The sequence below is a fragment of the Saccoglossus kowalevskii genome, chromosome 20 (assembly GCF_978046115.1).
Source record: "Saccoglossus kowalevskii chromosome 20, keSacKowa6.1, whole genome shotgun sequence".
In the NCBI taxonomy this organism is placed as follows: domain Eukaryota; kingdom Metazoa; phylum Hemichordata; class Enteropneusta; family Harrimaniidae; genus Saccoglossus; species Saccoglossus kowalevskii.
In genome coordinates, this window is record NC_140660.1 from 28,212,648 (window position 1) to 28,236,729 (window position 24,082).

General features: G+C 35.1%; 1 protein-coding gene across 1 annotated transcript in view; it reads left to right on the top strand.

Moving 5' to 3' along the window:
* Positions 1-351: 351 nt before the first annotated feature.
* The window catches only part of LOC100377291 (transcription activator GLI2.S-like), a 50,775-nt gene continuing 27,044 nt past the window's right edge, over positions 352-24,082 (top strand). Inside the window, exons 1-8 of the mRNA XM_085494173.1 lie at positions 352-447; positions 13,791-13,976; positions 14,434-14,557; positions 17,894-18,078; positions 18,169-18,306; positions 19,089-19,513; positions 20,217-20,477; positions 20,754-20,903. Coding sequence (XP_085350299.1) covers positions 357-447; positions 13,791-13,976; positions 14,434-14,557; positions 17,894-18,078; positions 18,169-18,306; positions 19,089-19,513; positions 20,217-20,477; positions 20,754-20,903 — 1,560 coding nt within the window. The 5' untranslated portion in view covers positions 352-356. The remainder of the gene's footprint in view (positions 448-13,790; positions 13,977-14,433; positions 14,558-17,893; positions 18,079-18,168; positions 18,307-19,088; positions 19,514-20,216; positions 20,478-20,753; positions 20,904-24,082) is intronic.

Below are 24,082 nucleotides of genomic sequence, written 5' to 3' on the forward strand. Positions count from 1 at the left end.
GTGTACAAGTTTACGGAGGTGTTCAGTTTACAGAGGTGTACAAGTTTACAGAGGTATTCAGTTTACAGAGGTGTACAAGTTTACAGAGGTGTACAAGTTTACAGAGGTGTTCAGTTTACAGAGGTGTACAAGTTTACGGAGGTGTTCAGTTTACAGAGGTGTACAAGTTTACAGAGATATTCAGTTTACAGAGGTGTACAAGTGTACAAGTTTACAGAGGTGTGCAAGTTTACAGAGGTGTTCAGTTTACAGAGGTGTTCAGTTTACAGAGGTATTCAGTTTACAGAGGTATTCAGTTTACAGAGGTATTCAGTTTACTTATTTTCAACCTGTATGTCTCATTCCAGGTGTGGAGAATGTCTCACAGTCAGAAACAACAGAAAAGTCCAGCAGCCAGGTCACCTAAAGTTGCCACGGAAACAGCATCCACAACTAGTCCACATCATGGTAAGTTGCCATCAACCATTATCAAAATAATAAATGTTAGTTTACATTAAATTTCACCGGAAAAATGTTTTGTGTGTGTGGCTAATTTGAATTCTCGTTTTGTCAGTTTTCATAATTTATATCTTTGCATCTCTGGAAGAATTTTGAAATGAATTTTTCATTGCCAATATTTTGAATGTACCAATGAATATAAATATGTAAACACTTTATTTTAGCTGGATTTAATTTTTGCTGAGAAGACTTTTTGACTGTTTTGTAGGAAGTTTATTTTCTTGATTTTTAGTGACTTGAATGTAAATTGAGGAAAAAAATATTTTCACTGATTCATCCTTTCAGCAAAACTAAATTCCAAGTGAAAATAAAGTATTCTACAGTAGTAGTATAAAATAAAATAGAATATACATCACTTCCATATAGAAAAGTATGTCTTCTTTTTATTTTCGCAATAATTACAATATTATATTAACAATTATGCGTTGTCATGGTGAGTGGATCACTGTATACCCCTTATCTACATGTGCCTTTCTAAACACCCAATAGTAGATCACCATTTCCAATTACTTTTTTTTCGCTTGGATTAAATTTTCCCTGAAGGAATGATTCAGTGAGAATAAAATCCAACATATATACCTTTCCTATATTTTACATTCAACTTGTCAAAAATAAGTGAAAATAAATTTTATACAAAACAAATTGTCTTTTCAGTGAAAATTAATTCCAGCTAAAATAAAGTATTTTACAGTAATTTAAATGGAATCTTCCTTCCTTCGTATTTATAATTTTCTCATAAACTAATCTTATTTTACAGCCATGTAACTAACAGTTATTCTTTATTTATAGAAAAAATATTTTCAGAGTTTGAATTTAACAGATTTGGTATTGCAGGAATATTTCCTATAAATCTAAAATTCTGTTTTTTGTTCATTTTTATGTTGAAATTGAAAATCAAAGTTGCCTGTCTATTGGACAGATTGCAGAATAAAAAACGATGTTGTAATTGTCTCTGGCAAGATAAATTAAGAAATTTTTGAAATAAAATTTTATTCTTGCTTCATTATGATTGTTTCATGGGCTTTAAAGTGGGGGAGTCGTCACCTGCGCATGCATCAGATGGCCATAACATGTCATTGTTTACAAACAAGGGTCTACCTATGAGCCTTTGCATTTTTAGCATGTATTGTTATCATCGCTTGGGACTCAATTCCTGCACACGCGCAGGTGACGACCCTCCCGCTTTAAAATTTCTGAAAGCATTTTTGGTTAACATCAACAACTATGAACGTCTGTACTTGATCATTTACCGTGTCTACAGGTACAAACAATATCTCTGTGTAGGAAAGGTGTGCAGGCCTTAATTTTGATTCCTGTGAAGAATAAAATGAATTTATGTTAATTAAAATACTCATTTTGTTCAATTTAGAAATATTTGGCTAAAATAAGTAAACAAAATATCATAAAATACTTTATTTACGCTTGGAATTTATTTTTGCTGTTTTCGCTGAATAACTTTTTTCCCCATATTTCACATTCAACTTGTCAAAAAACAGTGAAAATAAATTCCATACAAAACACCTAAAAAGCCTTTACAGCAAAAATTAATTCCAGGTAAAATAAAGTATTATACAATAGAAAACACAAATAACTGAAGCCTTCACAGGACAGTCCAAGCATAACTTAACATAAGCTGGTATTAAGCTGACCATATATCTAAAATGGTGCAGAACAATCTGCCTACTGTGAAATACTTTGCTTTCGCTTGGAATTAATTTTCGTTTTTTTCGCTGCAGGAATGATTCAGTGAAAATAAAATCCAGTGAATATACCTTTTCCCATATTTTACATTCAACTTTTCAAAAATCAGTGAAAATAAATTCCATACAAAATACCCAAAAAGTCTTTTCATCAAAAATTAATTCCAGCTAAAATACAATATTTTACTGTAATAATGTGTCAAGTCAGTAAGAAAGAAAACGAATACAAAGAATAAGTTGATATTATTGATTCAAGCGTTCAGTTTTCTCAAAATTAGCTTCGGACAATTTGTCAAAAAATGACAACTACCGGATTCGGCTGATACCCCGCCCTGGGCGATCTCATAGAGGATTCGATTTTTTTTTAGAAAAATGTGGACCAAAAGATCGCCCGGGCGATCTTTTGGCAGATATTACGAGGCCCATCTTGTCTGGAAAAATAACCCTGCGTTGATAAAAATGGTCTAGAAAAAATAATGTTTCGCGTTGACCAAATATAATCATGCAAAGTATAAATTCAAAGTGTTTTAATACATTGGTGAGAGGTCGCATTTTACGTGAACAAGAACATGCACTAAGAAGGAAAGGCAAGCCAAAGCCGAAAAGGGGTGCATCATAGACATGACACAACACACGCTACGACAACTGAGTGATCAGCGACATCATTTTGGGACGCAATTGAACATCAAGTACTTCTTTGCGAAACTTGCTGCGTGGCGATGCTGAAATCAAGTGTGTGTTGACCGATGTTTGACCCCAAGTCACGCACTGAACTGGCGCGTTACCTTAGCAACCTTTTTCTTTCGTGGTCCGCGCGTCCATCTAGAGAAATTGTTATTATATTCGACGGTACTGTAATTACGCAACTTGTATGCAACTCTGTACTGGCTTTGAATATATCAACGTGGTTTATTTAGTTCACTGCTTTTCTAATTACGCAAATTTGTTTACAATATTGCACGGGCTCTAAATATTTCAACTGTGTAATATATTGCTTTCATGATAATTACTAGTACGCAAAGTTATTTTTTACTATTGTTAGGATGCTGGCCCGGGGTATTGGGTTGGTGAATAGTTCAATATTACCGACTTGATAATGCGTTGAATTCATAATAATTACGCAAACATAAACATGGGCGCATTTAAATCATTGAAAGGATAGTAGTCAGGTGTCTACGGAAAGTCAAGAAAATATTTTAAATACTTGTGATTCATCGATGTTCCAATGGTGAATTATTTTATTCAAAATGAAGTGAACATGTAATATAAACCATACTATGCGTCAAGTTAAATTTTACTATAATATAATAAACTCTGGATCTGGACAGCGCACTTCGATCGCAATATTGACGTACATTTAGTCTGAACTCTAATAACCACGCAATGGGCAATGACCTCCAGAGTTCATGCACTGATATTTAAATTCGGGCCACCCAGCTTGACGCAAATCAATATAGTTACTTGTCATTTGTTAAAAAAATCTTTCAACTCTCACAAATATTATGAACGCGAAGAGTTAACTGGGGGTTAACTGAAAGGAAACGTCTTTTTTGGACAAAAAACACGTCAATACATGATTATGTGTACAAGGTTAGATTTATAGAACGTACATGACCGCTTAACTCACTGTTTTAATAATCATGTCGCATGTGAAACGCAGGAGACATTTTTGTTCGCCCATTTCTTGTTTACCAACTTTTTGTCTGGAATGCGATACAGACAAAGATTAAACATTGCTGATAACAATCAAGAGGCTCGAATCAGGAAAGCTTGGATATTTTAAACTTCGTAAATAACATTCTTTTCAAGCGTAGACTTTATTCGAGTGTAATAAACGTAAGTGAAATGTACTTTAACGAGTCATAATACGCAACAACAATTCGTATACAGCATTGGTTTTATTGAAGTTTAATGCTTTTCGGCTTCACAGTGAATTATTTTAGCGTCATATTTGAAATAGCGCGCTCGATACAAGATGTCAGACGGGAAAATTGGGGTCTGTAAAAATGTTTGTTGGTTCAGTCAGGCAATGTGTGGACCAAAACATCGCCCACTATTTGAAACATCGCCCATGGGCGGGGTTTAGGATGGGCGGGGTATCAGCCGAATCCGGTAGTAAGATGGAGATTTAAATTCTTTGCCATATTTTTACGCTTTAACTCAAATAGAACTGAACAAGACTAGAATATTTTAAAAAATAAATACCAGACAACGAGCAACTGAATCACTGTGATCACAATAATACTCGCTTTAAAAATTAAAAATTTTAATAAAAATACAAATCCAACAGATACTGTAAAAGGATTAATTATTCACTCGATTTTAATTTTGCTTATTTTGCTGACTGGAAAATGTGCTAAATTAAACCCAGTGAATATGTAAAATTGAGCATAGAATACATTATCTAAATGATTAAATCGTGAATTTAAAATCTACTGAATATGTCTGAAATGCTAAATCAGTGAAATTTAAACCCAGTGAAAATTAGTCATTTTACAGTAATCAGCTTGGAAGTTTTGATACGCCCAGACTATGCTGTAATGTAAATGGTAAGATTCCAGTGCATTAATGTAGTAAAGAGATTGAGACTCACAGCCTTGGGGATAGGAATAATTTGTACCAAGTGTGAGAAAGACACTAGTTTATAAAATAAAACGTTGAGTAGTGATATCAAGTTACTTGCAAAATGGTACTTTGTATCAGGTTTACAGTTTGAGGCCATATTTCATTTACATAACAAAGACAATCCTAATTTGCATAACAAAGTAGTGTTTGTGAAGGATACTCTGTACAATGATGTGTTTGTACACAGCAGTCGGTTGATTTGTCAACTACTGTTCAGTCTGAGTTGGAATGATACGATGTCTCTGCCCCAGTGCCCTGGAATTCCTCAGACCCCTAGCATACTGGAATGCCTCGGTTCCAGTACCCCGTGATAGCAAGATGTCTCATATCATCACAGTCCACTCATAACTGTGACGCTTTTCTTTTTTTAACGACATGGATGAATCGTGGCAGACAGAATAGGTGTATGCTGTGATAATTGAAGCGTAGTGTACGTGTGACGTCAATAGCGCTGAGATGAGAACCCTGGGTGGAGCTCTATTCAAGGGAACAACTCACTGCAACACTTTTATCCATCCCTTGAATTCCATAGTACAATGTCGCATTGACATCCGTGGAGAATAAAACGTTCAATTTACATTATGTTTATGGCGGGTCACACACTCAATTCTTTTCACGCATGTCAGCGCCATTTGCTCTTGGTGTCCATAGACCGAGTCTGTGCGTCCTTATCCGTAGAGTAGTGAACTGAATTGTAACAGTTATTATTAGTGTCATATTACACTGTATTGAGTGGATTAACACTAAATATGGTTTTAAATTGGTAGTTGTGAATAAACATTACCTGATAACTATGTCCACACTTAGTGATTCTAGTCCATGTTTGTATCAGGTGGGTTTATGTTACACTGTATTGAGTGGATTACACATGTAACACTAAATATGGTTTTAAATTGGTAGTTGTGAATAAACATTGCATGATAACTATGTCCACACTTAGTGATTCTAGTCCATGTTTGTATCAGGTGGGTTTATGTTACACTGTATTGAGTGGATTAACACTAAATATGGTTTTAAATTGGTAGTTGTGAATAAACATTGCATGATAACTATGTCCATACTTAGTGATTCTAGTCCATGTTTGTATCAGGTGGGTTTATGTTACACTGTATTGAGTGGATTAACACTAAATATGGTTTTAAATTGGTAGTTGTGAATAAACATTGCATGATAACTATGTCCACACTTAGTGATTCTAGTCCATGTTTGTATCAGGTGGGTTTATGTTACACTGTATTGAGTGGATTAACACTAAATATGGTTTTAAATTGGTAGTTGTGAATAAACATTGCATGATAACTATGTCCACACTTAGTGATTCTAGTCTATGTTTGTATCAGGTGGGTTTATGTTACACTGTATTGAGTGGATTAACACTAAATATGGTTTTAAATTAGTAGTTGTGAATAAACATTGCATGATAACTATGTCCACACTTAGTGATTCTAGTCCATGTTTGCATCAGTTGAGTTTTTGATACTTTATTTTCGCATGGAATGTTTTTATTGCTGAAAGAAAATTCAGTAAAAATTAAATTCGGCTAATATTTCTTATTTTGGCTATATTTTACTTTCATCTCGTCAAAGATACATGTAAGTGAAAATAAATTCCAAAAAACTCCCCAAAAAAATTTTTCAGTGAAAGTGATACATTACCTGTGTTCAATTGTACATTTACCACTGGATACAGTAGAATTTGCGGTTTTCTACAAAGATATCCCAGCACTCAAATTCAAATTTTTCCTCGTATGGAAACTACATCGCTAACATGGACGAGTTTAAAGTTATTGGTGTAACATTGAACATTAATGCCAAGGGGCCTCAACTCAGAAAGTGGGGGTGGGCGCTTACAACGAGCACCCCCCCTCGAAAAAGAGTGCAAATGAAAATTTTGATTGATCATGTAACAGATATTACAGGGGGATATTACATCTTTGAGGGAAAATAAAATTATTAAATCAGTTGCATCATCATTGACATTTACAATGATCACAAAAAATATGCACATTTTATTACAATATTAATTACGTACCACCAGAATTTACAATATTAAAAATATTAGAGTCTGTTGGAACACAATCGAAGTCAAAATCTTCATCATTATCTCCACTGACAAATGTGTTGGATCGTACGCAAACTCTCGATGAAAATCACTTTCTGCCATGATGCATTTGCATGATTTGACCCACAACAGCGTCCTTTGACCTAATGGGTCAAGTCTGTTATTAACCAATCAGAATGCTGTGTTGTACCATTGCAATTCTTCGGAAATTCCTGAAGACTTTCTGGTTATGCAATGCGGAAGTGAATTATCAATGTCGAAGTACGATCTGTTGGAATTGATTTCAGCGAATAAATGACATGGTTTTTCAAAAGAGGTAAACTGAATATGGCATGAAATATTTATAGCATTTTACTTGTATTAACAGGTCATTGTCGACAGTTACCATGGTCTACGCATTCACAACATATTCACATAGGTCGATATCCATGCTTTATCATATAAAAACGATTACATTGTACCAAGATTCGTTACGCAATTATCAAAGACCAAGTTTTAAATTAGTTGCACTTTGAAGGGGTAGGCGCTTTGCCGAATGTGACCCCGAATATAAAAATTGCGCAATAGTGGGGGGTGGGCGCTTGACCGGGCATGGGCGCTAACGTGGTTGAGTACGATTTTTGATGCAGAATCGCTACAGCATTACAAAATCCTGTCACACAGCTCTTAAGCGTTCTTCGTTGCCATTTGGGCTATTATCTCATTAAATTATTACTACAAGCAGATAAAATGGGTATAATAATAATGCTATCACAAGAGTACCGCAAAGTATGCATTCAGGCAGCACAGAAACACATCAACCTACATGTTGATATACTATATATATTTTACATTCAACTCATCAAAAATCAGTAAAATAAATTCCATACAAAACACCCAAAATGCCCTTTCAGTGAAAATAATTCCAGCTAAAATAAAGTATTTTACAATAACTGTATTTAAAACATAAAATAAAATTGGTTTCTGAAACCAAACACTAGATTTTTAACATTTCGGCAATTATCGTCAAAATGCTGTTGGTGAAATAACTGCGTTCGTTTTATGGATAGATGAAATCACTACCCAATCAGTTCACACAGCTCGTACCTTCATTTTTAAAGCAAACAACATGAGATGATTTTGTTTTCTTGTTTATCAATTTATTTTATCTGACACGGTGAAGTCAAGTGAAATTTCAATTTGAATTTTTCTGAAATGAATTAAATTGCAGCAAAAAACTCACTTTATTGCCACTGTCCTCAGTTAACCAGTCTTTTATTCAGTGCACAATACATTGCTACAAATTAGCATCTTGTCCTGAGGTGTTGTAACCTTTCTATTGTTATGCTAATTTTACAACAACAATGGTTGTTGATGACCTCCAAAACAATCAAATAGTCTGTCTTGTTTGAAACTAATCTAATTTTGAGGGAATTTTCAAAATTGTTACAGACTTCTTAAATTTACAAAAAAAGTTCAATGAAATAAATGAAATACCTTAACTACGCACATTGCAGATGTAAGACACAACTGGAAGGTCAAAGGTCATTTCATGCCAAGATTTATCAAGTATTGGGTTACTTGGTATTCTTGTTTTGATGCAGTCCCTTAAAGTTTGTTAAAGCAGTCTGTGATGCAAAGTGTTTATAATTTCTGTGATAATTTTGGACAAATGGTCTTTATTCACATGTTGTTGAAAGTTTTGGTGAAATACGAAAAAATAGTATGCAGATTTGAAAACTTGAAAAGTTAACTTGCGTGCATACATGTCATGTTTTATAAAGTGAAATGGACACACTATATGTCATTCATCTGTTTTCACTAGATATAGTTATGTCAGTGTAAATTGCACACATTAATTACAAAGATAAGAATATCATAATCTGACGTTAACATCTGCAATTCTCACAAGTGATGTACACATGACTGCAAATAGATAATATATGCAATGGCACTGATTTGTAGATAGGCGAAGTTTTGATTTAACAAACATTTCTGTCTTTTGTGTACTTAGCAATAGTTATTAACATAGAATGCCATAAACTGTTAAAACATAGAGCTGCACTGGTAATCTTGTTTTAGCTCTATGTTAGAACCATTCAGCATACTTGAGTTTATCATTGTTTACAAGTCAATGCCACTATTTAAAATTTGATGCATTGCCAGCCTACCTACTGGTAATAAGACTGTGATACTCAAATTTAGTTTGCTGATTCACGTACAACACCCTTTGTGAATGGTTGGTGTTGTTGCCTATGCTATATTTAAAACCATTTATGTTCACATCTGTTTTACCTGACAATTAGGTACTACTGTAAAACATGTTTAAATAGCTACATGCCATTTTAGCAAATTTGACTCCATGCATGAATTAACTAAATCTTAATTTAGCTAAAGTGTCAAAAATCTCATTGTGAAAATATATTTTATTTTAAATTAGTGACATCTTGAATTAGCAAAATTACAGATTAGCTAAATTAGCTAAAATAACATGCTAGCACAAAAAGACGTGTTTTACAATACTGTAAAATGACTAATATTCACTGGGTTTAAATTTCGCTGATTTATCATTTCAGGCATATTCAGTGGGTTTTAAATTCATGGTTTTATCATTTAGATAATGTGTTCTATACTAAATTTTACATATTCACTGGGTTAGTTTAGCGCATTTTCCAGTCAGCGAAATAAGCAAAATTAAAACCCAGTGAATAATTAACCCATTTACAGTATCAGTTGGATTTGCATTTTTATTAAAAAATTGTACATATTCACTAGCTTATATAAACCCTTTAAGTTGGCATTACATGTTCACATTTGTTATTCTCGTCAACTTAAGGTAGCGGAATAGTTTTTTGGGCACTTTTCACATTTTTTTTGAAAATCACAAGCATAGCTCCATAAGGCATGCCACATACATTAGTGTATTTATTTTATTGAAAAAATAATATCTTGTACAATTAAACTGTTTTTTTTCTTGTGTGCAAACAAATACCCAAGTTTTTTGTTTATCCAGTGTACACCCCATGAGTGCTTCTCATTAATATTCATGGTTAACAAACATAACTGAACTGGGGCTAAGCTATTTACAAACAACTGATAAGATATCTGTTTGTAGTTTACACACAGCTGATAAGATGTGTGCACTGCTTCGTTTCATGAGGAAGAAGCTGTACAGCAAAAACAAAAACAAAAAACACTTTCGAAACACAACAAATTTTGTATAAACAAAATAGTACATGAGTGTATCACATGTTACCGGATTTTGCCATAAATTCGCCCGGGCCGTTTAACGGCAGTTTGGTATTTTTTAAGATTTTTTTTTTAATATTTTGGGATAACAAATTTATGTTCTAAATGTTATTTTTAAATCTGTTGTCAAAATAAAAGTACAATGTCACAGTTGGAGATTTTTTATTTTTTATTTATTTCTGTTTGATACATTATATGCTTTTTAGGATCAGATCAGGGGGCCTTGACCCTTACCGAGTTCCGTGTTGATTGACATTCAACGAGATCCGAATTTTTAATTTGATGGCTGGTTTGAATTTATCCACTTTTACAGTGATCAATATAAGCGTTTGGAAATAGCATAATTATATTGCGTGAGTGAAAGAAGCCAGTGAAACAGCGTGTTCTATTTATTTCTAACGCGCGTGGTCGGCGTCTTTGATTGCGATTGTTTTGTATTTTTATCTTCGAAATGTATCACTGTCTGCGTTTTTTTTTTTTGGGGGGGGGGGGTCACGTCTCGCAACTGAAAGTCCAAGCTGACTTTGTTTTGGCTGTAAAACTAAAAGCCCCCAACGTCGGATTCGTCAGCGTCATTCACAAATACTTGAAGGGCATCTGTGATATCTTCACCTTCAAACTGTCTTCGTCCAAAAAGTCAAATTCGTCATCTTCTTCTCCAGAGTTAGCTTCCCCAGCTAACACCTCTTGAAGTTTGCTGTTCAGTAATTTACTTTCATTGACTCCACCGTCATTCACAGCAGTTTTCGTTTCCTCAACGGCGGTACTCACAATGTTAAAGGATGTTTCCCAAGATAGTACGACGTATTCAATGCGGAAGTGTGAATTATAAACAGACCAGAAAAGTCCGGTTAAAGCAACAAAAAGACGACAAAAAGACACTTTGAAGCCCCGTCATAGCCATAACAAGAAACCACGTGGGGTTGTTTAGTGTCTGTCAATATTTTAGAACACTGCATTTTTATTGGTCGAATTACGTTGAAAGAGTCGTCAATTGAAACAAATATTACAGTCTGTTAACAGTGATTGATCACTGTTATCATCATGAGGAAAAAAAATATATCCGCAATGTACTTGCTGTTGGGGAGCCACACTACGGCAGCTTCCTTTGCCGAGATCGCCAGAATCTTCACGATAAAGTGGCAAGTTTAAAACTTGATGCAGCACAATTATTTGCGAACATAATGGACTTGAATTTAGCTGATGGTGGTTGTTACTATTTTAAACCAAAATCAAACCAAAGTCCGACGTACCTGCAAAAAGAGTGCATGTAAATGTGCTGTAAGTTTGCTCTGCGCAAGTTTGCTCGCGGGAGTCTGATAATTATTGTCGGAAAGTGTTCTTGTGTCTCTAAAAGACTTTGAAACTTGTGGAATACTCAAGAAAATAAGTTTGCAAATAAAACGGCCCAAACATAAATACGCTATGTTGACAAACACTTCAACTGCCCAGTGTAGTGTTTGTGTTGTTTGCTACCTGCAAACAGAACCGCCCACTTTGCATAATCCCAGCTGTAATGAATGACGTCACCGTTCGTTATCAGCACAGACAGTGTCAAAACTCCATAGCGTGAAAGAAAACGGTAAAAATACAGTTTTTTCACAGACATAAATGTCGAATCATGATTTTTTTCTGAAAACAACCTTCAAGGTAATTTATTTACTACCAACCTATATAATTGTTGCTGCTAAAACGGGAGTTAACCTTGATTGAAGTTTAAAATCATAAAAGTGCCGATTTCTCGGTGTTCGATTTCTGGAAATTGCCGTTGACCTAATTTTAAATGGCGTTTCAGTGAGTAGCGCTACGATGTCGCCGTTTGGCTTTTCGTACTCTCGAATATGTTGGCTTCGTATCCGTATTTACATTTTTGCGAAATTCTATCGCGTATTTTCACAAACCTCGCGCAAACCACCGGTATACACTAACTTCAACACCAAAAAACGTGCTTGAAATTTTCCATTTTCGGAGAGGAAAAAAAACCTTAATTTAAAAAATAGAAATACGGATTTAAACTTCATGACCCTTGCTTCAAAACAGTGTAAAGTTTTTGGCCGCATGCATGACCGTAGAGCTGACATTTAAAAATGTATTTACGTTAGTTAATTATCAGCCGCGCCGATTTTCAGAATCACGTGACGCTAAAACAAACACAATGTTCACAAAATATTAATAATAGAAAAGTACAAGTCAAGGGCTTTCCAAACATATATAGATTGTATAGGTTCTTGTAAAATTTACTCCGATTATAGATGTTTACATTTTTCATGCCAAAAAAACTATCTCGCTACCTTAAGTTATTATGGTGTAAAAGAACACAACAGATGTGAACACAGTAATTAAGACTTACCCCCTTTTCTCCTCAACACAGATGTCATTCTGATCTCTTTTATGACTTGTATTGACATAGCAAAGACACTGCATTGAAAGTACATGTAATCTGACTCTTTACAGACATTGTACAGTTATGTAACCACAGTGATGGTGTAATGAGAGGTCAATGACCTAGTCACATTCATAAGATGGAACTTTATCTCAACTGCATAGAGTAAATGACATTTCTTGTCAGTACAGTCTGGTAGACTCTCCTTTCAGTATAATTTATTTTTAAATTGAATATTTTTATTTTTATCTTTGTCATCAATAGTTTCAAGTTATTCTTTGTCTTTTCATAATTTATTTTTAAATTGAATATTTTTATCTTTGTTACCAATAATATCAAGTTAATTTTTCGTAAATATCCAAATTTACTACTTTTGGGAAATACGTTCTGTGAGTGAAAGCGAAATGTGTTAGATCTGTATTAATCTTGTTCCTAACCAACTTTTGGCGTCATTGACAAAAGGATTATGTATAGTCTGCTCTTCTCCAAATGAAATATTGAAAAAAATTGAAAAACCTTTACTTTTTAGTCAAAAAGTTAAGGAAATATGAAAAGCTGTGTGTATGGATCAAAATAATCGTAAAATACAGAGACAGTTTCACAAAATGTGAAAATATTTCCGTTGGATTTAGGGTGGGATAAATATCTGGCAGTCAAAAAGTTTACTGTACTCGACTGCATTAACACCCTATGTCCTGAACTCATTTTTTAGGGATGGGCGCTTACCCGAGCACCTCCCTCGGAAAAAACAGCAAAAGACAATTTTAGTTCACCATGTGACAGATTTGAGGGGAAAATAAAATTACGAAATTAGTTCCGTCATCATCGACTTTTACAATGAAGAGACAGAAATGGTCACAAAAAATATGCACATTTTATCACAATATTAATTATGTATCACAAGAATTTATGAGATTAATGGATTTCATGAAATCTTCACAATTTTTTGCTTGCAGTGAAAATAAAATTTTTCTAGAAAAAGATGGAAAAATGCTTTTTTGCAGGCTTTTGAGAAAATATTTTGAGTAGAATCTGATAATTTACTCAAATTTTCTATCTGTCTGCTTTAAAATTGGAGTTTATTTCTATTAATAAGAAGAATATAAAAGAAAAGAAAAATTTGGGCGAGAAAATCTGGTGGTGGAAAAGGTTAAGAAAATAAATTGATTGTTTTTTTTTTGTGTACATTTGAAAACAACTTCTAAAACTCAGGTTTTAGAGCAACTAGTTAAAAAGTTAACTTTTCTAAATTTTGTTAGTCCTTTCATCTAATATATCTTTTTTTTATTTTTTAGCTAAAGTTACGACACGGCCGAAGGTGGAGTCGGTTGCTGCATCATCCACAGATGAAATTGTACGGCAACGTAGAGGAGGAATATCTGTACCTGGTCCAGTATCCGGACCAAACCATCCTCATTATCCTGTAGGTACCGGTACCTATGTTATGGATCCAAGAACAGTTCCTTACGATTCACAGTTTGGTAAGTATACCTTGTGTTCCCTCTAACCTTTTCACCACCAGTTAATCCCTCTTTTCACCACAAATTCACAAAATAGTCCTGTTTATAGTCTACATTTTCCATCGGAAGATTGGGACAAAAATAACCAAATTTTTTTAGGTAAAAATTGGAAGTTTACTCAAATTTTATTTGTTGGTTCTAAAATTAAGATTCATTTCAGGAAATATTGAAGAATATAAGAAACTGGTATTGACTCTTTGTCTGGTGTTTAGATATTGTTATTGCATTTTAAGGACTTTTATTCTCACTTTGTCCTCCAAATAAAAGGTCATACCAGACACCGAGCTTCGCTACTTTGTATCCATTCTGAATTCATTAATTTACTTATGTTTTGTCAGCTCTGTGAGTTTTTACATTGAGTTGATCAGATATAGCTCAAACTTGTAATAGTTGCTTTATGTTTTTATTTGTCTTTTAGTCCATCCTGCTGCCATGGCTGGGTTTGACGGCCGTTTCATGTTTCATCCGCCCATTCCAGTTGATTCAAGAACACATGAAGGTCGTTATCATTTTGATTCACATATGCATCATCCAATCCATGGGTAAGAAATGATTCATTGACATTGTATCACTGCATCACATCTCTGCATCACATCATTGCATTGCATCATGTTGTTGCATCTCATCACTGCATCGCATCATTGCATTGCATCACGTTGTTGCATCTCATCACTGCATTACATCATTGCATCGCATCATTGCATCACATCTCTGCATTGCATCACGTTGTTGCATCACATCATTGCATCACATCACTGCATCACAGCACTGCATCACATCACTGCATCACATCACTGCATCGCATCACATCATTGCATTGCATCACATCTCTGCATCATATCACGTTGTTGCATCTCATTGCATCACATCTCTGCATTGCATCATGTTGCATCTCATTGCATCACATCACTGCATCACATCACTGAAGCACATCACTGAATTACATCACTGAATCACGTCACTGAAGCATTGCATCACATCACTGCATCACATCGCTGCATCACATCACTGCATCACATCACTGCATCACATCACTGCATCTCACCATTGCATCTCACCATTGCAGTCCCATCAGTGCAATCAAATCATATTTATTCTATTAGTACCATATATGGTTGTATAACCAGAGGAATCCATTGACAGTGTTGTAATCACATTGCATAACATCACAGCATTGTTGTGGTGCTTTATCTGCAATGTCCTCCATGATTTTATTTAGCTTGAGACATTTTTAGAATCTCTATCAATTACTTTAAATACATAACAGATGACTGTCTTGAAACATTTATGTCACATTTTAGAAACTTACAATATGTGATATCTAAGCTTTGGTGGTTTCTATGACAACAAACCGTACTGCACATAACCTGGCATAGCCTAAAGCAGCTTTTCTTCTCTGCATACTTTAATGATTATCTATCTAGTATTATTTTGGGGTTTCCATGACAGCAGACATATATCCAATATTTTGTGGTCAATTACTATTATAATTAGTTTTACATATTGATTACATGCTCTGAGACTCTTTAGCTTAGTGATTTTTGAACCAGACACCTTAGCTTAGTGGTTTATCTCTACACAACTCTCTCTCTAAACCCAGCAGTGATGTAGAATATTACTGTACATTACTTTGTTTTCGCATGGAATTAATTTTCACTATTTTCGCTGAAGGAATGATTCAGTGAAAATAAAATCCAGCGAATAAATCTTGTCCTATTCCATACAAAACACCAAAAAAGTCAGTCTTTTCAGTGAAAATTAATTCCAGCTAAAATAAAGTATTTTACAGTACTTGAAATTAGTTTTTGATATTTCCATTGAAGGAATAAAGTAATCTCAATGTATTCCAATTTTATCCAATAAACTTTAAAAATTCACTGATTTGTGTAGGAAACAATACTTGTATATTCATTGTGTTTAAAGCGGGGGAGGTGTCACCTATGCATGCGACAGATGGCCATGGCGTGACATTGTTTACAAACAAGCATCTACCCATGAGTCTTTGCGTTCTTAGCATGTGTTATCTTTGCTTGGGACTCAATTCTTGCGCGTACACAGGTGATGACCCTCTCGCTTTAATATAATAACACATATTACTGTCAGGGAAATCAGCGAAAAAAAGAATCCAGCAAATACTGTGAAATACTTTATTTTAGCTGGAATTAATTTTCGCCGAAAAAATCTTTTTGGGTGTTTTGTTTGGATATTATTTTCACTGATTTTTGACAAGCTCAATGTAAAATATAAGAAAAAAAATATATTTGCTGGATTTTATTTTCACGGAATCATCCCTTCAGCAAAAATAAAGTATTCTACAGTAACACATTTTACTGTCGGGGAAATCATCGAAAAAAGAATCCAGCAAATACTTATATACACAAGCTTTGTACAGCGCTTAAATTAGTAAAAATAAATATCAACTAAAATGAATAAATTAATTCATAATGTATACCAACTTGGAGACAACATCAAAAGATCATTGCAGGGTGAAAAACTTAGTTCCTTAATTTTTTTAGACATAATATTGATTATTAATCATCGGCAAAAAATTAACCTCATCATCAGGACTTTAGCAACACCATGTTTTTTATCATAAAAAAGATTTAACAATTTGTTAGAATCAGTTTGTCCGTGTCAAATATTAAAACTAACAATATTTTGAAAATAACTTTAAAATTTTACATTTTCCATGAACAGAGACAGCACCATCAACTTTTTCATCTGAAAAAGAGTTGATATTAAAAATAAAATTGATTTTGTTAGACAAGAGTCAAACCCACATTCCCAAGTTTAAAGGAATTAAGTTTTTTTATTCAACATTGATATTTTAATATCAAGAGTGGGAACTCTGAGAGTTTTAGGCCTTTGTTTTTTACCGTGATGGTTGCCAGGCGGTGAAAATACTCGGATGTCCGTCTGGAGAATTTTATTCTAATGTCTTATTTCACTAAAATGTCCTCATTTACTAACACTGTCTTCTTTCACTAACACTGTCTTCTTTACTGACACTGTCTTGTTTTACTGCTAACTGTTGACACTGTATGGATTACTAACTCTACCCACCTCTAAGTGGTAAGTAATTATTTTCACTTTTCTGCAAACTCAAATAATAATATGTTCTGCAAGAACTGGTATGTCACGTAGCAATATAAATTACCCAGAATTCAATGATTTGTACCATCGAACATTGATTTCTCTAAAACTGTGTACTAGCTCGTTGATTTTGACCCTGATATATCAGACAATACCCGGTGAGCGAGCACAACTGAGCAAGTTTATAGACGTAACCATAGAACTGATGTAACCATAGAACTGACGTAACCATAGAACTGACGTAACCATAGAACTGACATAACCATAGAGCTGACGTGGCCATAGAACTGACGTGGCCATAGAACTGACGTGACCATAGAACTGACGTGACCATAGAACTGACGTGACCATAGAGCTGACGTGACCATAGAGCTGACGTAACCATAGAGCTGACGTAACCATAGAGCTGACGTAACCATAGGACTGACGTAACCATAGAACTGACGTAACCATAGAGCTGACGTAGCCATAGAACTGACGTAGCCATAGAACCAACGTAGCCATAGAACTGACGTAACCATAGAGCGTTGATGCATGTGAATGGCTGATGCTGCTTTCGCTTCGTGTGCTATTAAATTTCTAGAATTTAAAATCTGCTGTATTTCTTTATCAAAAGTATGTTTTGCAATGTGTGATCAGGAGAAGGGAGAAAAGACGAACAGTATGATATAGTCATTAGGCAGGTTTAAAACTTTAGGGGCCAGGTGCTGACCTGAAACTCTTTGTAGGAATCACAATACATATAAATATGATACAATAAAATTATTTGTTATAACTTTTTGCAGAGCAAGCGGTAGTCCAGTTTTATCTGATGTGTCGTTGATCCGACTTACACCGCATCACCATCATCCCGGTAGTCATTCAGAATCACCGGTTGTACCATATCATCCACATTTATTTGCGGCCAGCCCTGCTATGTCTGTACTATCACAGGCTAGAGGTCTAAGTCCTACAGATTCACATGGCCATAGTAAGTATTATATACATCTACATTATATACATCAGCCCTGCTATACAAAGTGTTAGACAATGTCTATGAATTCTCTAATTGTTTTTCTAGCTTCCATGCCACCACCTCCATTACCACCGGAATATTTACAACATGGTATGCGAAGTGTGTATGCAGATACTATCAGTGGACCACCTAGTACAGCTGGAAGTATTGAACATTCAGCATTAGATTTTGGATCTGTAGATGGTAAGTAAAGTTATATTTTATTTGGCCTAATCACTGAACCTTAACTCACTAGATCCATTGACCTTAATTCACTAGTGTCATGCACCTTAGCTCACTAGTGTCATGCACCTTAGCTCACTAGAGTCATGCACCTTAGCTCACTAGAGTCATGCACCTTAGCTCACTAGAGTCATGCACCTTAGCTCACTAGAGTCATGCACCTTAGCTCACTAGAGTCATGCACCTTAGCTCACTAGAGTCATGCACCTTGGGTCACTAGAGTCATGCACCTTGGGTCACTAGAGTCATGCACCTCGGATCACTAGAGTCGTGGACCTCGGGTCGCTAGAGTCGTGGACCTCGGGTCGCTAGAGTCGTGGACCTCGGGTCGCTAGAGTCGTGGACCTCGGGTCGCTAGAGTCGTGGACCTCGGGTCGCTAGAGTCGTGGACCTCGGGTCGCTAGAGTCGTGGACCTCGGGTCGCTAGAGTCGTGGACCTCGGGTCGCTAGAGTCGTGGACCTCGGGTCGCTAGAGTCGTGGACCTCGGGTCGCTAGAGTCGTGGACCTCGGGTCGCTAGAGTCGTGGACCTCGGGTCGCTAGAGTCGTGGACCTCGGGTCGCTAGAGTCGTAGACCTCAGGTCGCTAGAGTTATGGACCTTGGCTCACTAGAGTCATGTACCTTGGCTCACTAGAGTCATGTACCTTGGCTCACTAGAGTCAGGGACCTTTTCATATGACTGATCCATGTATAGATCTTACCAAACAATATAACATATTTCTGGGAATCATTTATTTTCACAGGTTCCAGGTTTTCCAGTCCAAGACCTTCTGCAAGACTGACTCGTAAAAGAGCACTGTCAATTTCTCCGCTTTCAAATGAATCTTTAGACATTAATGCTATGATACGAACATCTCCTAACTCGTTAGTAGCATATATCAATGGTGGAACCTCACGTAGTTCGTCAGCGAGTGGTTCCTATGGTCATTTATCTGCTGGGACCATCAGTCCTCTTGGATTTCCTCCTTCTATATCACCAGCACATTTACAACATTTTATGCGACAAAAAAGTTACATGGGAACGCCATTCTTACCACCACAGCCGTATCATTCGTCACCGATTCCACAACATCCGTCAATGATGGCACTGTTATCTCAGGCACACCTACCAGGTACGCAGAAAATATCAGAGGAACCAAGACACAAAATACAAGAAAGTGAAGCTCAGGTAAATACAGTAACCAGTCAGTGGTCAGTCGACGGACAGTTGGTGGTCAGTTGGTGGTCAGTCAATTCATATATTGACATATTATGGTGGTCAGCTGATCAATACACTTTCAATGTTGGTAATACAGTGACCCCCCATCACCACCCCGAGCTCAGTGGAGCCTTAGTAAGTCAGGGTTTTGTCTAAGTCTATTTTCTGTTTTGCCAACAGTTTTCAAGTAAAAGAACTAATGTTTCGTCATATTGTGTATTAAATTGGCCGTTTAATGGCTGGAGGAGACAACTTAACACATACTGGCCATCAATTTCTGAGATACAAAGGGTGACGGTGACCTGACTCGAGGTGTCATTTTTGGTATGCATACTTCTCGGCCGGTCCCCTCGATAAAGCCCTTAGCTTAGCGAGAAGCCGCTGTATAGGGGGTCATCTATATTAAAAGTTACTTAGGGGATCTATATATTTTGGCAAAATAAATCTGCATAACTTTTTTTCCAAATATTCGACTTTTGACCAACGAGTAGTCTGTTTTCAAGTAGTCTCAATACAGAGGTCGACCAATCAGTGCATTGTATGCTATGTAGCTTTCTTTTGAGGGAAAGAGAAAGCGTGGTTGTCAGCCAGTTCATGTATCCCATGATGCTTTGTCAACACATATTTGATCACATGATTATTTCAACCAATCATTGATTTGTTTACCTTGTAGTCGCCGGTAACACCAACAAATGAATGCAACACTGTCAGCAGTACAGAGGAACCAGCAATAATCAAAAGAACCAAAATAAAGGAAGAAGCTGTCAATTCACCCCCGGCAACCGTTTCATCATCAACTAATGCAGATATCAAAAATCTTAATGTTGGGACGCCCGGTGACCCAATGAAAGATGAGGAAGATGTTGCCATAGTAACAGATTGTGAGTGGGGAGAATGTAGAAAACATTTTGAAACATTAGAAGAGTTGGTACAGGTAAGTAGAAAATTCATTTTTGAGTTTTGTCTTTTTTGCCTAAAAACAGCAACTTGGTCATGATAATATTTGTTACAGGTAATGCTTTGTGGCGAAAATGCAGTGTCAGCACTAGCACTTGAAACTTGCACATACAAAAAAAAGTCAACAGAGAGACAACAGTGACATTCAATGTACAGAACTGTCGCCCGGCTCGAAAAAAAATAATAAAAAAGTAAAAAAAAATGCTATATATTAAATGAATTTATGTTTGAAACTTTATATAATTTATTACAGCATATCAATAATGACCATATTCACGCTGAAAGGAAAGATTTTGTGTGTCGATGGAAAGATTGTATACGAGAACAGAAACCATTTAAAGCTCAGTATATGTTGGTTGTACATATGAGAAGACATACTGGTGAGAAACCACACAAGTGTACGGTAAGTACAGCCCATATTTGGTAGTGGTATACCCATATTTGGTAGTTGTGTACCCATATTTGGTAGTCATATACCCATATTTGGTGGTATACCCTTGGTTGGTAGTGATAACTATATTTGGTAGTGGTATACCCATATTTGGTAGTTGGTACACCCATATTTGGTAGTTGGTACACCCATATTTGGTAGTTGGTACACCCATATTTGGTAGTGGTACACCCATATTTTGTAGTGGTACACCCATATTTGGTAGTGGTATACCCATATTAGGTAGTTGTGTACCTATATTTGGTAGTCATATACCCATATTTGGTGGTATACCCTTGGTTGGTAGTGATAACTATATTTGGTAGTGGTATACCCATATTTGGTAGTTGGTATACCCATATTTGGTAGTTGGTACACCCATATTTGGTAGTTGGTACACCCATATTTGGTAGTGGTTTACCCTTGTTTGGTAATGACATGCCTATATTTAGTAGTGACATGCCTATATTTAGTAGTGACATGCCTATATTTAGTAGTGACGTGCCTATATTTAGTAGTGACGTGCCTATATTTAGTAGTGACATGCCTATATTTAGTAGTGACGTGCCTATATTTAGTAGTGACGTGCCTATATTTAGTAGTGACGTGCCTATATTTAGTAGTGACGTGCCTATATTTAGTAGTGACGTGCCTATATTTAGTAGTGACGTGCCTATATTTAGTAGTGACGTGCCTATATTTAGTAGTGACGTGCCTATATTTAGTAGTGACGTGCCTATATTTAGTAGTGACGTGCCTATATTTAGTAGTGACGTGCCTATATTTAGTAGTGACGTGCCTATATTTAGTAGTGACGTGCCTATATTTAGTAGTGACGTGCCTATATTTAGTAGTGACGTGCCTATATTTAGTAGTGAAGTGCCTATATTTGTGAGTGGTATACCCATATTTACAGTGATATTTTCCTTACTGGTTTTGTTTTTTTGCCAGATGCAAAGTTTCCCTCAATAGTTGAGGGGTAGCCTTATTTGCATATTAATTTGCATATTAATTTGCATATTATTTTGCATACACTATTCTATTATTTTAACTGTATACCCACTCAGTTTTTCATTATTTTTTCATTTAATTGAAACCTTCCTTCAGCGAAAATTAATTCCAAGCGAAAATAAAATATTTTACAGTATGTTACTAATATGAAACAGATTTAGGTAGTATTGCCATTCAAATTTAATTAAATTTACAGAAGTTGTTCTTATTTAGAGTAACTTAGGAAGGGCTTGTATTGTAAGATAATTATGAGTAAATTAGGGGGTCCAAGTCTCAATTTGTCTGAAATTTGTTTATTGTACAATTGATATGGGTATGATTGTATTACCAAGGTCAAAGGTCATATGACTAATGTGTATTGGGTAAATCCATTGTTATTTGGGGGTGTCAGCTATTTGTTATTGTTAATACTGTAAATTCCTCAATTATTTACTGATTAATTAAATTCCAAAAAAGAATGATTACCGGTAAACTCATTATGGGTATAACCAACTTGGTGTAAAATGTTGAAATAAATTGTGGTTAAATGGTGCTGTTGAATTGTGTGATATTAACTTGAATATATCTACCTTGGTTTGTAAACAAAATGCAATTTATTGTACTGATACTCATAGTGGGTAAATAAAATGTTCCGATAAGTATTCAGGAAGTTACTGACTGTAAAATGACTAATTTTCACTGGGTTTAAATTTTGCTGGTTTACCATTTCAGGCATATTCAGTGGGTTTTAAATTCACGGTTTTATCATTTAAATAATGTGTTCTATGCTAAATTTTACATATTCACTGGGTTTTAATTTAGCACATTTTCCAGTCAGCGAATTAAGCAAAATTAAAACCCAGTGAATAATTAACCCATTTACAGTTGTTAATAACTCAGTATAAAATACAAGCATGCAATCATCTAAAAAAACCTTCCTGTGATGTGATCCAAACTAGGCGTGCATATATTAATGCATATTTCATGTACAGTAAATTTTGCAGTTTTACAACATAATTCATTGTTCAGAACTGTCATCGGAATTAATTAATTAATTAATCAATTACAGGCAATTATTAGAAAAGCAGAAAATACATATTTTAAAATGGCCATTCCATTCATGCAGTTTATGATTAGAATATTTCTGCATCCATTAAGAAATATTAATTTATTTATTATTATTAATAATAATAATTTATTTATTTATTAATTTATTGAATTAAACTTTAAAAATATTACGCCATTTTGAAACCCCCAAAAAATGCTTATTTCTTCCGTCTCCGCTAGCAACAAATATTTGTGTAATGAAATATTATCTCAATAATAATAATACTCTATAGTTAGATTTAATCTTTATAAGAATGTGGAATCTTAATTGAGTTTCACACACCATAACGAGTTTTCATTTTACATTAACTAGAATAAAAGAATCATAGTGCATCACGGTACAACAGTGTATTACAGTACATTACATTATCACAGTAGATTACAGTGTATTAGTGTATTATAGTACATTACAGTGTATTAGTGTATTACAATGTATTACAGCACATTACAGTGCATTACAGTACATTACAGTGCATTGCAGTACATTACAGTGTATTGCAGTACATTACAGTGTATTGCAGTACATTACAGTGTATTGCAGTACATTACAGTGCATTACAATGTATTAGTGTATTACAGTGTATTACAGTACATTACAGTGTATTGCAGTACATTACAGTGTATTGCAGTACATTACAGTGTATTGCAGTACATTACAGTGTATTGCAGTACATTACAGTGCATTACAATGTATTACAATGTATCAGTGTATTACAGTGTATCAGTACATTAAAGTGTATTACTGTGTGTCACAGTTCATTACAATGTATCACAGTATTGTATGGTCTCCAGGAAATTGAGATGGCCACCAAGTTTTATATGACACACTGCATCACATAACACACCAGGAAATTGTTTTGTCAGTTGTTTTGACAGATTTTCTTCTGTTTATTTCTTGCTGTCATACCTAACACAAATGCATTGTGGGTAATCTGACATCGTATCTGTATTCATGAGTAAAATAAGCCATGCTTGGTTACAGTCCCTCTGTGATAAAAAGACTATGGCTTAACAGTTGAGTATTTGCATTGCATTGTGGGTAACCTGACATCATA